This window comes from Carlito syrichta, unplaced genomic scaffold (assembly GCF_000164805.1).
Source record: "Carlito syrichta isolate Samal-C Ts95f unplaced genomic scaffold, Tarsius_syrichta-2.0.1 Scaffold138451, whole genome shotgun sequence".
Classification (NCBI taxonomy): domain Eukaryota; kingdom Metazoa; phylum Chordata; class Mammalia; order Primates; family Tarsiidae; genus Carlito; species Carlito syrichta.
The window spans coordinates 120,946-136,566 of NW_007082547.1; the positions used below are offsets into that span (position 1 = coordinate 120,946).

Here is a 15,621-nt window from a genome sequence, read left to right on the forward strand (position 1 = left end):
CCTCAGCCTCCCAAAGCGCGGGATTACAGGCTGAGCCACCGAGCCCGGCTTGTTGCTGCCCTTTCTGAGAGAAGCTCCTTTGTCTTCAGGGGAAGGTCCAAGCCTGTCTAGAGATGTAGTAAAGTCACAGTGAGACTTGAGTACAGGACAAGAAGTTCAGCCCAAGTTATATTCTGATTTAGAGGGAAAGCCTGACCTCATTTGTATTTGTCTTTTCTCTTTTTTCTAGAGAGATCAACTGAAATTGGAAAACTTCTGAGTTCCTACTTGGAAAAGAAAAGTGAAATTGAGGCTCATGCGGTGCACCTGCTTTTTTCTGCGAATCGATGGGAACAAGTGTAAAAACATTATCCCACTGCTGCCCCCCTACCCCAGGCGCTTTGTTTCTTCCTGACATTCAGTGGTCCTGATTCTGAATGACACTGATAGTAATCTAGGGTTCTCTGAACAGGGGTGGTGTACCTCCCTAGTTCCCAAAGAGCACTAATTGATGCTTTTCTTTCTCCTGCCCTGCTGATTTAATTTTTTTTAAAGACAGTTTTATGTATACAGAAAAATTGATGAAAAAGTAGAGTTCCTACATACTACCTCTCCTTCTCCCACTGTCCCCTCCTGTTACCCCTATTATTTATATGTGTTAGTGTGTTACATTAGTTACAGTTGATAAGTAATATTGATATTCCCAATTCCTTTTCGTTTTATATCATCATAGATGTCCTCTTTATTCAACATTTAGCTGTTTATTAAGTGCCTATGTTGTATCCTTTTTTGAATTGGAGTCTCACTGTGTCCCCCAGGCTGGAGTGCAGTAGCACACTCACGACTGCCACAGCCTTGACCTGCTGGGTTCAGGCGATCCTTCTGCCTCAGCCTTCCAAACAGCTGGAAGTACAGGTGTGTACCACCACACCCAGCTAATTGTTTTTGATTTATTGTAGAGATGAGGTCTTGCCAAGTTGCCCAGGCTGGTCTCGAACCCGTGGGCTTAGGCAATCCTCTCACCTCAGCCTCCCAAAGTGTTGGGATTATAGGTGTGAACCACTGTACCCAGTCATAGTTCATTTCTTTCTAGTGCTAATTAATATTCCACTGTCTAAATGTACCACAGTTTATCTTACTAAAGGGCATTTTGGTAGCTTCAAAGTTTTGGCAGTTATGAATAAAGGTGTGATAAATGCAGGTTTCTGTTTATCATAAGCTTTTACCTCCTCTGGGTAAATACCAAGGAGCACCATTGCTAGAATATATGCTGAGAGTATGTTTAGTTTTGTAAAGAACTGCAAAACTATCTTCCAAAGTGGCTGTACCATTTTGTATCCCCATCAGCAATTAATAAACGTTCCCGTTGCTCCACATCTTTACCAGCATTTGCTGTTGGTGTTTTGGATTTTAGCCTTTCTAATAGGTGTGTAGTGGCATTTTGTTTTAATCTGCATTTCCCTGAAGACAAATGTTGTAGAGCATCTGTTCATATGATTATTTGCCACCTGTATGTCTTCTTTGGTGAGGTGTCCATTAAATTATTTGGCCAAAAGATCAGGTGTATCTTTTTTTCCCAGCCTATGGCTTATCTAGTCATTCTCTTGAAAGTATCTCTCACACAGCCTGGGCAACATAGCAAGACCCTCATCTCTATAAAATTTACAAAAAAATTTGCTAGGTGTAGTGGCAAATTAGTCCTAGCTATTCGGGAGGCTGAGGCACAAGGATTGCTTGAGCCCAGGAGGTCAAGGCTGCCATGAGTTTGGATTGTGCCACTATACTCCAGCCTGGGTAACAGAATGAGACGTTGGCTCAAAACAAAACAAAATGTCTCTCACAAAGAAATTTTTTATTTTAGTCAAGTCTACTTTCCCAATTCTTTTAGGATTATGCCTCTGGTGTTGCATCTAAATAGTCACTGCCAAACCTAGGTTTTCTCCTATATTCTCATTGAGTTTTATAGTTTTCCATTTTATATTTTGCTCTGTGATTCATTTTGAGGTAATTTTTATGAAGGCCGTAAGGTCTGGGTCTAGATTCTTTCTGTTACATATGGATGTCCAGTTGTTCCAGCACCATTTGGTGAAAAGACTGTCTTTTATCTTTGCTTCACTGTACTCCTTTGCTTCTTTGTCAAAGATTAGTTGATTCTTTATGTGGGTGTCCCTGTGACTTGTAGGTCCCCTGTGAGACTGGCTAAGTGAAATGAATTTGACCTTGTCTTCTCTGGCTGAAGCGATACCTCTTGCTAATGTCAGGCCCCTCGTCTTTGTACATCTATGGTCTTGGTGGCCGTTTAGTTGAAAACATCCTTGCAGTCTAGGCTTGGGCCAGGCACATTGATGAGAAAAGCATTCTCAGCTGTGTCCACACCCTCTCTACCTCCATCTTTGGCTCTCTTCTTTGCCTGGACTTTTTCTTTTCCCTCAAAAGTGTAGTGCTGGCCCCTCTGCTTAGACAGCTGAGAATGCTTTTCCTCTCCCCTACCTGTGCTTCTGGACCACCTAGCTTTATAATTTGTGTATAACTGTTTAGTGGAGTAGTGGAGTTATCTTTTCCATGTTGGGTTTTCCTGGGAGTGTCCATATGGCATCTTCTAAAGAGAAGATCCAGAGCTTTTCTGACTAAAATAAGGTTACAGATCACTGTGCTGTAATTTTTGTCCTATGGGGTTTCTGAGTTGTAATGTCAGGATAATTTAAGCATCAGAGTTCAGGGCCTATGAAACCAGGGCTCAGGAGCATCCTCTGTTTTTCAGGCCATTAATTAAGGAAAAGTTAAGCGAGGGCGTGACCCTTGTTGTGGACAGATACGCATTTTCTGGTGTTGCCTACACTAGCGCCAAGAAGGTAAGTGCTGATTGGCCTCCTGTTGGGCGATGCCGGGTATGTGGACCCAGAGTTCTCCTTGTTTGCAGAGTGTCAGTTACAGCATGAGTGACTTACATCCAAATTATTCTGTAGAGTTGTATGATTCTTCCACTAGTCCTTTTATCTCCTTGCTAGATTAATTTTTTTAATCAATGAGAACAGCAAAACATTTATGTAGCTACAGACTGTTTTCAGACATAACCATCATTTTTATTTGGATGATATATTTCACATGCATTTTCAGAGACGGTTCACTGGCAGTACTTCTTTAGCTAGTATCTTGCTTTCAGACCAGATGTCAAGAGTGTCTGGGATGCTTGATTATTATTTTCCTGGTCTCTCTCCCTGTGCCAGGGAGCCAGAGCTTTACAGGTATAATGCTGCTGACTGCACTGCCACTTTTTACTGCCTTTTATTTTCAAATTTCCAAATATATACCTGCCGAGAAAATGATAAACCACCCAGTACTGTCACAAGCCTCAGGGACGTTCTGGTCTCTGTGCCATACCAGATGACAGCATCAGTTCCTTCTTAAATGTTTCAGTACATATCTAAAAAAATATCTTTTTTGAGTTGGAGTCTTATTCTGTCGCCCAGGCTGGAGTGCAGTGGCATGTTCACGGCCACCGCAGCCTCGACCTGCTGTGCTCAGATTATCTTTCTGCCTCAGCCTTCCAAATAGCTGGATCTACAGGTGCACGCTACCACACCCAGCTCATATTTTGGTTTATTGTAGAGATGAGGGCTTACCCATTTGTCCAGGCTGGCCTCGAACACCTGAGCTCAGGCAGTCCTCTCATCTCAGCCTCCCAAAGTGCTGGGATTACAGACTTGAGCCACCATGCCCGGCCTAAAAAAATAACTTAACATAACCTTGCCTGGCGAGTCCTTCCCCTGTGAAGTATACAAGGAGGACTTTTTCCTTTGCTTCCTCCTAGCATGCTGATGACCTGTTGACAGACCGGTAGGCCCTATGGGAAGCATTGGTGGGCCCCCTTCCTCAGTCATGGTGCTGTCCTATGGTGTGTGGCCTTGAGTCACAGCCTTTCTGGCCCTATTTTTTCTTCAGTAATGGGGATATCATTTGGAGGGTTGATAGAATGCATGAGAGGGAAGGTGCCTGTGAGATCTGGCACAGCCCTGGAAAGGCTAGTGTGGGGCTGGCACACAACAGGTTCCAGGATTGCCAGTCTCCTTCCTGCTCTTCCACAGGGGGATGACACCCCAGTGGGTGTTAAGGACCCTGTGTGCCTCTCTGGACCTATCTGCTCTCCACCCAGGCTTCAAAGGTCTCTAGGTATAGACTGTATTTCCTCCTGGCTAGAGGGTCTGGAGCTGCATCAGGAGGTCCACAGTAGGCCCCGGGCTGAGTGATGCAGACATAGGGCCATTCTGCCTGCTTTTCTATCCACTTGTACCTGCGTTCACAAAGAAAAAATAAGATGACATGATAGAAAGCAACACATTTGAATTTGTTAAATTTAGAAAGAGCCACAACTGTGTAAGAATTCTACATTGGTACCTCATGAATGTTTCCTTGCTTTTTCCCCATTTTGCGGCTCTTAAAACAAAAAATTAGACCCTACTAAGCTTTATTTCTCTAACCATTGGGTTCTCTATTGGCAGAATTTTTCCCTGGATTGGTGTAAACAGCCGGATGTGGGCCTTCCCAAACCTGACCTGGTCCTGTTCCTTCAGTTACAACTGGCGGATGCTGCCAAGCGGGAAGGATTTGGCTGTGAGCTCTACGAGAACCAGGCTTTCCAGAAGCAGGTGCTGCAGCGCTTCTACCAGCTTATGGAAGACCCAACTTTGAACTGGAAGGTGAGAGTTCTGGAATCGCAAACTAGCAACCATTGAAGAGTGGTGCAGGATTCCACCCTATGTTGACTGGGCCAGTAGTGCTAGCAAGCTGCTGCCATTTGTATGGTTTTCCAGCGATGGAACCTCAGGAGCAGCCACTCAGGGGTACTCAGTGCCAGCAAATTCTACTTCTCTGGTGAGTTCTATAAAACATTGAGGTTTGGTGCCTTGTCTGGTGGGTCAAGTGAGAGTTTGAGCACTCTTGCATATTTGCAGCCCCTCTTCCAACATGAGCCCCAACCTGCCTTGGCCTCTCCTGTCCTCTAGGGCAGACATCTCACTGAGCATGGAGACCCATATGGCTGTGCCTGGCCATCTCCCTGTGCTCAGGACTGCCGTGCACCTATTTCCTTGCAGTCTTGCTTCCTCCAGTTTCTGTGTAGTCCTAGGACTCAGCCTCCGCCTCTCCCTCTCCTCCCAGGACACTTGACTCTGCCCTCCCAGTGGACGCCCAAGCTGGCCTCCTCCCGGTCACCCTGACCCCAACCCCCACTTGTCTCCCAGACTCGTTGCCTGTACCCACTGCTGCCCCTTTCCACAAAAAGCCAGAGGGGTCCTGGTAGGTCAAGTGCCTGCACTGTCCAGTTTGTGACCACTGCCTGCAGAGCTTCAGTCCCTTGAGCTCCTTCACCAGAGCAGGGCCAAGGGTCTTACCCCAACCCCTCACTGGCTTTGCCTGCAGATGATGCTGGCGACGTGGCTTTTCTTGGTTCCTGGAACACAGATAACTACACTCTTTTCTGTGAAATGGTCGTTCTGTTTGACAGTAAGCGGCCCAGAGAATCATCTTAGACAGTACTGGGCAAGGACCGTGTGGCTGGACGGTAGCCAGTGAAGTGACATCTGGGAAGGTGGCACTTGTGAAGGAAGTCATTGTCATTCCTCCACATCATACCTCACAGAATGGTCAAATTCTTCAGAGTGCCTTCTACACCCCTGTAAGATTTCCCAGAATTTGCTGTCCCAGAGGCTTGAGAACAGTCTTGGTCAGCCCTGTCAGAGCTCGGACTCCAACCAGACTGACAGCGGAAGAGGGGATTCCCTGGAAACACCAGTCTTTCTCTCACCTTCCTTCTGATGGAGAGAAATCCTCTTGTGGGCTGACCCTCCCTTAGTGATGTTCCTCATGGCTGTTCCTCTAAGGGTGCAGCACAGCTATTAGGACAAAATTCATCTTCCCCAAGAGAACCTGAGTCAGGACCAAAGGTGGCTTAGTCCTGCCATGCAGTTTCTGTTGTGGAACTTCCTCATGTTCAAAACAGTGCCCAGGCCCCGTGGGAGCTGCCCTTGAATATGCTGGTGCCTCTGGGGAGTCACAGGAGTATGGAGAGGGCAAGGTTTGCCCTCTGTGCCTGTCTCATTTGTGAACTGGAAGGATAGTCCCTCCGAGCTCTAGTGTTCATTGGGAATGCATTGGTGCAGGTCGGCCTGGCTGACAGGCTCCGGCAGGCCCTGCTGTGCTGTGTCCTGCACTTCACCCCAGTGGGAGGGTACTCACTGGGGTCAGGGTCATGGGAAGAGATTCAGGTTTGCTTAGAGTAGGAGTGGGCAGTTGGCACGTTTCTCTCACATCTGGGCTGTGGCAGGAAGGTGGGCGGCTCTGCACCAAGGACACTGTGAAGGTCAAGGTTCAGAGAAAGGTGTGGGTAGAAGGATCCCAGAGGTCCCCATACTCTGCCAGGAGGTTCAGGTTGGCCCTTCCACAGCCTGGCCACTGAGATTGCCAGCACTGAGAACATAGCGGAAAGTGTTAATGGTCTTCTTTTTCTCTTGAATCCCTGATGAAAATAGATAGTCGATGCTTCCAAAAGCTTCGAAGAAGTCCACGAGGAAATCCGCACAGTCTCTGAGGCCACCATCTGCACAGCCGCACAGAGGCCGCTGGAGGAGCTATGGAAGTAACCTGTGGCTGCCAGCTGCAGAGGCCTGCTCCCTGCTGCCCCGAGAGTTGTACAAGGCCCGTGCATGACTCCACTACTTCGGGAGCTGTTTCCCTGTAGCAGAGATCTGCAGGTTGCCTGTCCTGAACCAGAGCTGGGGTGCACCAGGGGTCCTCATGGTAGGGACCTTGGTAGTGTGGATGTGAGCAGTATGATGGATCAGTCTTCCTAGGTCCTCTCCGTTATCCTGGAGGTGATAATATATGCGTGGTTTTTCTTATTGGAATTTAATAACAGCAGTTTCACTGAGGTCACTGGAAATGGTAACCAGTTGGAATTCTCTTCAATTTTTATAGATACTAATAAAAACTGACCTGAAAGTGTATCTGTGGAAGGCTTCACTTTTCTTAGACACTGAGGACTAAGCTAGCTTTGAGTGGGAATCTCCATCCCAGGTGGGGAAGGGCCCTGTGTTGGGCCCAGTAGGGCCTACCTGGACCTCAGTTCCTGCCTAGTTGAGGTCTTAGCCATGTTCTAGGATTTGAGCCCTGTGTGTTCTGGCTTCACTGGCCCCAGTCAGGCAAAACATCCTACATCCTGAATATGCTGATGTTCACTTTGTTTTTTTCATCATAACCCTGGAGCTTTTTATCCCATCCCATTTTAATTGCCCCTAGATGGAATGATTTGTTGACACTCCTGGCAGAATCTGCCTACAGAGCACTTTCTAGAGTATAGAGTGGTCTAGAATGGAAGGCAGGCAGGGTCCCCCATTTGTGTGGGGGCAGCAGCTGTGGGTCTCAGCACCCTTTTGTGGCCAAGAGACAAATCCCAGGAAAAACAAAAGGATATGACATTTGGGTAAACACTGAAAGAGGCTTTGGGATAGATCAGGCAAGGGACCTTGAGACAAGATTTTCCTGGGCTGTCCAGGTGGGCCCAGTGTCATCACAGGTCCTTATAACAGGGAGACAGGAGGGTCAGGAGATGAGACCATGGTAGCAGTAGTCAGAGGTTGTGTTGTCAACTGTGAGGGGCAGAGAGGGGCTACGAGCCAAAGAGTGGAGGTGGCATCTAGCACCTGGAAAAGACAAGGAACACTTCCCTAGAGCCTCCAAAGGACCCTCTTCTGCTGACAGCATGATTTGGACTCCAGGACTAGAGTCTGGCTTCAAGCCACCAAGTGTCATTTTTCACAGGAGTCACAAGAAGGTAATATGGGCATTTGAGAGGCTATGACCTAAGTTCTCAGTCCACCTCACCTGGGGCCCAGCAGTGTGTCTCCCATTCCTGTCTGGCTTTGGGCTCTTCACCAGAGGGGAGGTCAAGGTCACCTATGTTTCCCCACAAGGATTTCATGGGCCAGGTGGAATGGAGGTCTTCAACGACCCCCCTCTGTGCCCTGGACATGTCCCTCCTTTCCCTAGGCCAGGACAGCGAGCTTGCCTGGGGAGAGCTTTACTGTTATTCAAACAGGCTAATTCCACACCCTGGGGCACTTCCTACAACTTTCTCCTGCTGAAGAAAGAGAACTATCATTTCTGTTCCTAAAAGCACATTACCCGTGTACCTTTTTCATCGCAGGGTCACATATTCATCTAGGATCATAACACGAGAGCGAGGATAGATGTCCCCACTTGGCAGAGTGCCAGACCAGAAGCAGAAAGGAGTTGTTCACATCCTTTCACAGCCTGCCATGTGGGTCAGCCAGATCCTCCACATGTGACATTAAGGGCTTAAACATTTTTTTTCTGGAAATCATATCCAACTGTAATTTGAGGAAAAATCAATAGACACAAACTTTGTTTTCTATTGAAATTGTTATTATTTGCCATTAAGAACTGCAAACTATACTACTAAGAATGAACAACATTCTCTCAAGTAAGCCTTTCAAAACACACAAGACAAGCTCCCCTTTGGTCAAGGTGTTCCGCCCACAACCACTGTAGCAAGACCCTCAGCTCCCATCACAGTGGTGCATTTGTTGACTCAGAAAGATGCGAAGCCCAAAAGGAATGGAAATTGTTCCAGCCTTCCCTCCTTCCCACCCCACCTGTATCTAAGGGAGAAAGGATAAAGGAGGGAGGGAGGGAGAGAGGAGGTGAAGAGAGAAAGGAAATAAATTATGTCAACATTTGAGGGGCTGGGGTATCCTTTGCTAGCTCAATGGGCCGTCAGTGCGAGTGTGCAGTGTATGTCCAGAGGGAGCTCAGGGCCCCACCTGCAAAAGCAGCAACAGCAGATTCTGCTGACACCCGCAAGTGCTTATAAGAAAGGCCTGCGGCCTGCCACAGCCCAAGCACCGCACACCCTCTTTACACTTTCTAGCAGGAGTAAAGCCACTTTTCCAGGACAGACAGCAGACCACCATGGCAGCAGTGCACTCTGGGGACCCAGAACAGCAGGGTTAAAAGGCAGCAGGTGCTGAATTAGTGTTGAGGAGGGTCTGGAAATGTCACCAGCTGATGCAGCCCTGCTCCATCTGCCTGTCACACACCACAAAGCTGAAGTGGTTTCTCCTTTTGGCCCCAAATCATCTAAAACCCCAATGATGCAGGAGGGCAGTTCTGCGCAAGGCAAGGACACAAAGGAAAGCTCCTGGGTGGCAGCGTGCTCCACTCAGCCTCGAGCCCAAGTGTCAGAGGCAGAGGGCTTCACCCCCCGGCCCACCGCTGGGGGAGCTGGTGTGACAAGCAAGCAGCAGAATAAGGTACGCCTCAGAATGCCGCAACCATTTAAAGGAGATAGAAAGCTGTGTCCTGGTGGGGACCTCTGAGGACGGTCATTCCTGAAGTGCCCTGGGGCACATCAGCTGCCCTTTGGCCCAGGTTATCCACACTGTCCTGTGCACGTTGACATCTTTGGGTTTCCCACATGCCCCACCCTTGAATACTTCCTCCCCAACACAAGGAGAAACCTTGTTATAATTCCTTCAACCTGATCTCCCACTGAGGTAGCCCTTAGTAAACCATACTGGGCAGAGGGGGCACAGCTGTGAGCTCGCCTGCACACATAAGTAGCCTGGTCTGCAAGCATGGGGCCACAGTGCCCATCACTCCTCACAGGCCAACCTGCAGGTCTTCTGAGACTGTAACTTGGGAAGTGCCCCATAAACTCATGTCTCTTGAACAACTTCAAACAGGAATTTAATTCCAAACAAACCACAGAACTGGCACCAGGAGGAAGTGGGACCGAAGTCGATGCACTAACACAGGGCTGGCAGTGTCGAGAGAACTCTCTGGAAGCTCCTGACAGATGGTTCCTCAAGTGGATGCACAGGCCCTGATAAGCGCTCTGGGCTAGGCAGTCTGACTCCAAGCAATTAAGGCCTCCAGGGCAGCGCAGGCCTCAGTCCACGAGGAGAGTGGGGTGGCCCTCTGGGCGGAGGCGGCGCATATGCGCGGCACTCAGCAGGCGGGCAGGCTGGATGGATGAAATGCAGTGGCACTGAGCACCCAAGGCAGGGCTGGGCTCTCAAGGGTGCCATCTCCCAACTCCAGGATTTCAAAGGGACAGGATTTCAAAGTCTTCATCTTCTGAGTCAAAGAATCTTTCCAGTCGCTCTACATCAGAAGAATCTAGGAGGAACAAGATATAAACTCATCAGACATCTCAGGTGGGTTACTCTGGAATGTGGGTAAACATCTGCTAGAGAAGGGGACAGACTGAATGGTGCCTGCACTGTAGTTCCACGCCCAAGGGCCCCAAGGGAGGTGACTGTCCCTGACTGGTAGGTCTGAGCAGGCCAGGGTGATTGTTGAGACCTGCAAACCAAAGGGGATGGGAACAGGAAAGAGAAGTCAGGCTCATTAAGAGAAGGAGCAGGGAGGAGTGATGGGTGGAGAGCGCCCAGCCCCCACAATCAGGCCTGACAGGGCATCTGTCCAGTGTCTCTCAAGGCCCCTGGTCCTCTGTAGTCCATCAGGAATAGACCCCATCATTGTTCATCTTGTAGAGTTCTTCTTTGTTTTGTTTTTTTGGAGACAGTGTCACAACATTTTGACCAGGCTGGACCTGAACTGGCAATTCTCCTGCCTCAGCCTCCTGAGTAGCTGGGACTACAGGTGCATACCACTACATTTGGCTGAACACAGAGTTCTTGACAGTGAGACACAGGTGTAAGTGCTCACTTCATTGTGACAAGTTGAGGGCTCTGAGGGGTGGGGGCCGAGCCCACTTACTGCCGCAGTCTACGAGGCAAGGTCTGGCTCCTCAGGCATGCAGGCCACGATCCAAGGGTTCAGTACTCTCCATGGCCAGTGGCTCCCACCTGGCATGTGTCATCAGAGAAAGCCTGGCATGTTCTGTCTCCTTCAGAGCCTTGTGGACTCTGGGGGAGTCCATGGCACCCTGGGCATGGGGTGAGGGTGAGGCAGGTATTGCTCTGAGCTCAGGGTCAGAGGCAGGGAAGCTCTACATATGCCTGGTCTCACACAACTGCTTGTGCCTGGGGTTTACCCAAACCTTAATAGTCAAAAACAAGGGGACCTGGAGAAGCAAGGCAGGCACAGACCACCTTGTGACCACCTAAGTGACCCTGCCTGGACTTAGTCCTACAGCCTCAGCACTCACCTAGGGACAGGTTCAGGACATCGGGGCAGGCCAGATGGGAAGGCTGCTGCTCCACCAGCTCAAACATGGGCAGGGCACCTCCGAGCAGTGACAGCTGTCAGCGAGACACAGCCGTTAGATGCAGCCCCACCCTAGAGATCACTGCAGCCAAGAGAAGCAGATGGCCAGCCACAGACATGGCTGTTAACCCATTTCACTAATGAGAAAAATGGAGGCACAGTTTCTACACTAAAGGTTACTACAAGAAGGCAATGTGGCAATGAACATACAGCATGTGCTCCCTGCTGCTCCCGTAGCTGCTCATGGTCAGATCAGTCTGACCATAAAGGACAAAGGCTGGCAGGCCACACCCAAAGATGAGCAGCCTCCAGAGATAACAACCCCTCTAACAACATGAGACGGGCAAGCAAACTGAAAATCCCATTCTGAAGTTCACGAGAAGCATCGGCTCCAAGCTTGCTAACCCTGCAAGGATGAAGCAGCAACTGCCACATGGGCACCACACGACACTCTACCCTGTTCAGCCTGCAAAGCTGTGCAAGGTGGGTACAAAGCTCCCCACACACCTTGTGAGCAGAACCCCAAGCCAGGCTGCCTAAGACCCAGAAGCTGATGTTTAACTCCTGTATTCCCCATTGCCTGTCTCCCCAGAAGGCTTGACTCAGCTCTGGGTATGGGGGTTAGTAGCTACAGACCTTTTTGACTTGCTGGCACCAGTCATTGAAGTCGTCCTCAGTCTTACAGAAAAACCCCTAAAATGAAATAACTGTAAGCAGAGAGCAGTATGCCTACATCTAGCAAACTAAGAGGCTGGGATTTCTGTTCCCACCGCCAGCCACACAGCAGACAGTACCCCAGCACGCAAAGACCGGACATACACCAGACCTCCTTACTTCTGAGGCTAGGAAGGGAGCATCCAAAGGTGCCTTGCCCATGGCCCTCTGCACCTAGTACCCCAGTGCCTCTTGGGCTCTGTCATAATACTTGGCCCTTTGCCCTCTGCCTTGATTTACCCATAAGATGTTAAGTCAAATACTTTTTTTTTTGGTCAGTATTTAAGGTTTAGGGTTAGGGTTAGGAATTTGTCATACACCTTTTTTTTTTTTTTGGAGTTGGTGTCTCATTCTATCACCCAGGCTAGAGTGCAGTGGTACAATCATGGCTAACCACAGCCTCAAATTCCTGAGCTCAAGTGATCCTCCTGCCTCAGCATCCTGGAAGTACAGGCATGCACGACCAAGCTGGGCTAAATTTTATATTTTATTTTTTTGTAGAGATAAGGTCTTGCTATGTTGCCCAGGCTGGGCTCAAACTCCTGGGCTCAAGTGAACCCCCCTGCCTTGGCCTCGCAAAGTGCTGGGATTACAGGTGTGAATCACCACACTCAGTTGCATATATATTTTAAAGCCTCACTGAATCTTCTGGAAATGAGGCAAGTTATAATTATATGTGAGAGTAGAATGGAGAGCACTCTTCTTCCCTGGAGACTCAGCCTTGACCCATTACCTCCCTAGAAACTCAGCAAGAAAGGCCACCAAGAGATGTCCTGAGGAACACGGCAGCTAGACTTGAACAAGGAACCTGGTGCTGCAGAATAACGAGATGTGGGATACTATGAATAAATGTTGGGTAAACTGTATTCTTAAAACTACTATCACTGGGCATGGTGGCTCACACCTGTAATCCCAGCGCTGTGGGAGGCAGAGGTGAAAGGACAGCCTGAGTCCAGGGGTTCGAGACCAGCCTGGGCAACTTGGCAAGATCTTATCTCAACAATAAATCAAAAAACTAGCCAGGCTTGGTGGTGCATGCCTGTAGTTCCAGCTACTTGGAAGGCTGAGGCAGAAGGATCACTTGAGTCGAGCAGGTCATCAGATTTATAGGTGTTAACACAAAAGCTGGTCAGGCGCAGGTAACTCATACCTGTAATCCCAATACTTTGGGAGGTTGTGGCAGGAGGACTGCATAAGCCCAAGAGGCTGAGGCTGTGGTGAGCTATGATCATGCCACTGCACTCCAACCTGGGTGACAGAATGAGACCCTAACTCAAACTCTCAATCTCTCTCTCTTTCTCACATACACACATACACACACACGAGGAAAAAAAAAAACCAAAAACTGAAAGAAAAGGTCGGGCTCAGTGGCTCAGCCTATAATTACAAGCACTTTAGGAGGCCAAGGCTAGTGGACTGCCTGAGCCCGTGGGTTCCAGACCAGCCCAGGCAACTTGGCAAGACCTTGTCTCTACAATAAATTAAAAAAAAAATAATTAGCCAGACATGGTAGCGCATGTCTGTAGTTCCGGCTACTTGGAAAACTGAGGCAAAAGAATCACCAGAGGCCGGGCTCGGTGGCTCAGCCTGTAATCCCACGCTTTGTGAGGCCAAGGTGAGTGAACTGCCTGAGCCCGTGGGTTTGTGACCCACCTGGGCAACTTGGTGAGACCTCATCTCTACAATAAATCAAAAAAATTAGCCAGGCGTGGTAGCACGCGCCTGTAGTTCCAGCTACTTGGAAGGCTGAGGGAGAAGGATCGCTGGAGCCTAGCAAGTCGAGGCTGCAGTGGCCGGGAGCGGCCACTGCACTCCAGTCTGGATGACAAAGTGAGACTCCAACTCAAAAAAAAAAAAAGAATCGCCAGAGTCCAGCAGGTCGACGTTGGGGTGGCTGTGAGCATGCCACTGCACTCCAGCCTGGGCGACAGAGTAAGATTCCAACTCAAAAAAACAAAAAACAAAAAAACACCAAAGGAAATACAAAATGGGAAGAGAAGTGCCAGCTGGGTGCTCTCTCCTCCTGACTGTGGGGTAGGACACAGCAACACTCCAGAGGAGCCTATGTGCATTCCTCCTCATGGTGGGAGCAGTTACCCCACTGTATGTTCCCTTTGGTCTCAGCCCTAAGAGTTTGGACTGGGGCTCAAACATAGCACTCTCCTCCTCTGTAACTTCCATGCACCCACTTCCTCTCCTGCGGTGACTGGCTCTCCAGTTTGACCTGTTATGAGTTCTAGTCACTGTAAGCTAAAGAGATGCATTCACTATACTAAACCCCAGCCCACCTTTTCTGCACCTGCCACTCTCCCAGGATACCTGGGAGGGGCCAGGAAGCACAGGTGAGGAGGGTGTGTGCTCCAGGGTCATGCCACATCTCAGAGACTGCTTCGTTTCACGACCAGATTTGCCTCATTCTTTATTTCTAGGGTTTTTTTTGTTTGGCTTCTTTCTACATCAAATACATTCTGAAAGTAGGCAGATTTGCATAAATTATACACCCAAAATTCCAACTATGTAATCAAAAGGGAAGAAGAGAAATTCTTAGGGAATCATCTCCCAGATAGGATAAGTCAAAAGGTCCAGAAAACTAAAGAGGTGGTGCAGGGGTGTGTCTAGGGGTTGCCCTTTGTGTTTAAAAGTGGGTGTGTGGGGGACACACTCACACTCAACATGCGCTCTAACACATACAAGCCCATACACTCACACTCAGACTCAGGCTACACGCATGCTCTGGCCTGCTCCAAGGTTATAAAGGTTGGTACCCAAAGAGGGGGAGAATATGGGTATGTGAGAACACTGTTCATGCTCTCATGCCCTTCAGATCCCAAACCATGTGAATACTTATTCCAAAATGTTGAAGAAAATTAAAAAACCTGAAGGTTTTCCTTTTTGTTTTAAAACAGGATTTGGCACAAAAATGACTGAAACAGCCTGCAAGTTCACATGACCTGGACGTACCACAGCAATGGACGGGTCAAGCTCTGCGATGCTCATCCGACATGGTGGGTGCTGGCAGTGGAAGCTCTCATCAGGGATAAAGCAACTGTCAGTGGGCTCCACAGCTGGCTGTGTGGTGTGGGGGTCCAGGTAGATGAGCTCCTCACCTGGGAGGATAAGGGGAAGTGGGCAAGTGGGTGAGTGCCCAACTGGGCAGAGGCAAGGGACAGATACAGCTGCATTTCAGACCTGCCATGGAATGGTGATGGGGGTGGAGAGGGAGACACACAAGAAACCACCCTGGACCAGGCTCCTTAAGTCCCTCCCACAGAGCATGCTGCTCTTCCACTGGTGGCCTTGAGTAGTGACTGCCCCAGGATGTGGGGTGAGACAGGGTTGGGGAGATACTTCACAGAATGCCCTTAAAGACCACACCCACAGGCCAAAGGGACATGGTTGTGCACCTATAAGGTGCGGACCCAACTCACCGACATAGCCGATAAAGTAGTGGGCACTGTTGGGCTTCCCTCCAATGACACCCAAGGACTGGGGCATCATGAAGCAGCGCTGTGGGAGGGGAGAGGGGGCTGCTGAGTACCCAGGCCTGATGACAACATGTCAGGACAGGCACTACCCAGCAGAGGTCCTAGGCAGAAACAGACAGTCTCCCAACCACTGACGTAGGTGGGATGGATATGGGAGGTCTCAACATGCACTGAGTATGGGCACAGGGGCCTACGT

At 49.2% G+C, this 15,621-nt stretch overlaps 2 protein-coding genes across 11 annotated transcripts in view; one reads left to right on the plus strand and one right to left on the minus strand.

The window, feature by feature from the left end:
- DTYMK (deoxythymidylate kinase) overlaps positions 1-6,980 on the plus strand; it is an 8,986-nt gene extending 2,006 nt beyond the window's left edge. The window contains exons 2-6 of one of the 6 annotated variants that reach the window (XM_008049835.2): positions 230-338; positions 2,741-2,831; positions 4,479-4,676; positions 4,791-4,851; positions 6,507-6,980. In XM_008049835.2, coding sequence (XP_008048026.1) covers positions 230-338; positions 2,741-2,831; positions 4,479-4,676; positions 4,791-4,851; positions 6,507-6,565 — 518 coding nt within the window. In that variant the 3' untranslated portion in view covers positions 6,566-6,980. Of the gene's footprint in view, positions 1-229; positions 339-2,740; positions 2,832-4,442; positions 4,677-4,790; positions 4,852-6,506 lie in introns of all 6 variants that reach the window. The other 5 variants (XM_008049837.2, XM_008049836.2, XM_008049838.2 and 2 more) reach the window with 5 other exon arrangements.
- Positions 6,981-8,396: 1,416 nt separating this feature from the next.
- ATG4B (autophagy related 4B cysteine peptidase) overlaps positions 8,397-15,621 on the minus strand; it is a 34,018-nt gene continuing 26,793 nt past the window's right edge. For 4 of the 5 annotated variants that reach the window (XM_021708475.1, XM_021708476.1, XM_021708477.1 and 1 more), the window contains 5 exons: positions 15,369-15,447; positions 14,902-15,047; positions 11,863-11,919; positions 11,168-11,261; positions 9,724-10,173 (listed from right to left, as the gene is read on the minus strand). In XM_021708475.1, the coding sequence (XP_021564150.1) occupies positions 10,100-10,173; positions 11,168-11,261; positions 11,863-11,919; positions 14,902-15,047; positions 15,369-15,447 (450 nt within the window). In that variant the 3' untranslated portion in view covers positions 9,724-10,099. Of the gene's footprint in view, positions 10,174-11,167; positions 11,262-11,862; positions 11,920-14,901; positions 15,048-15,368; positions 15,448-15,621 lie in introns of all 5 variants that reach the window. The other variant, XR_002481464.1, reaches the window with a different exon arrangement.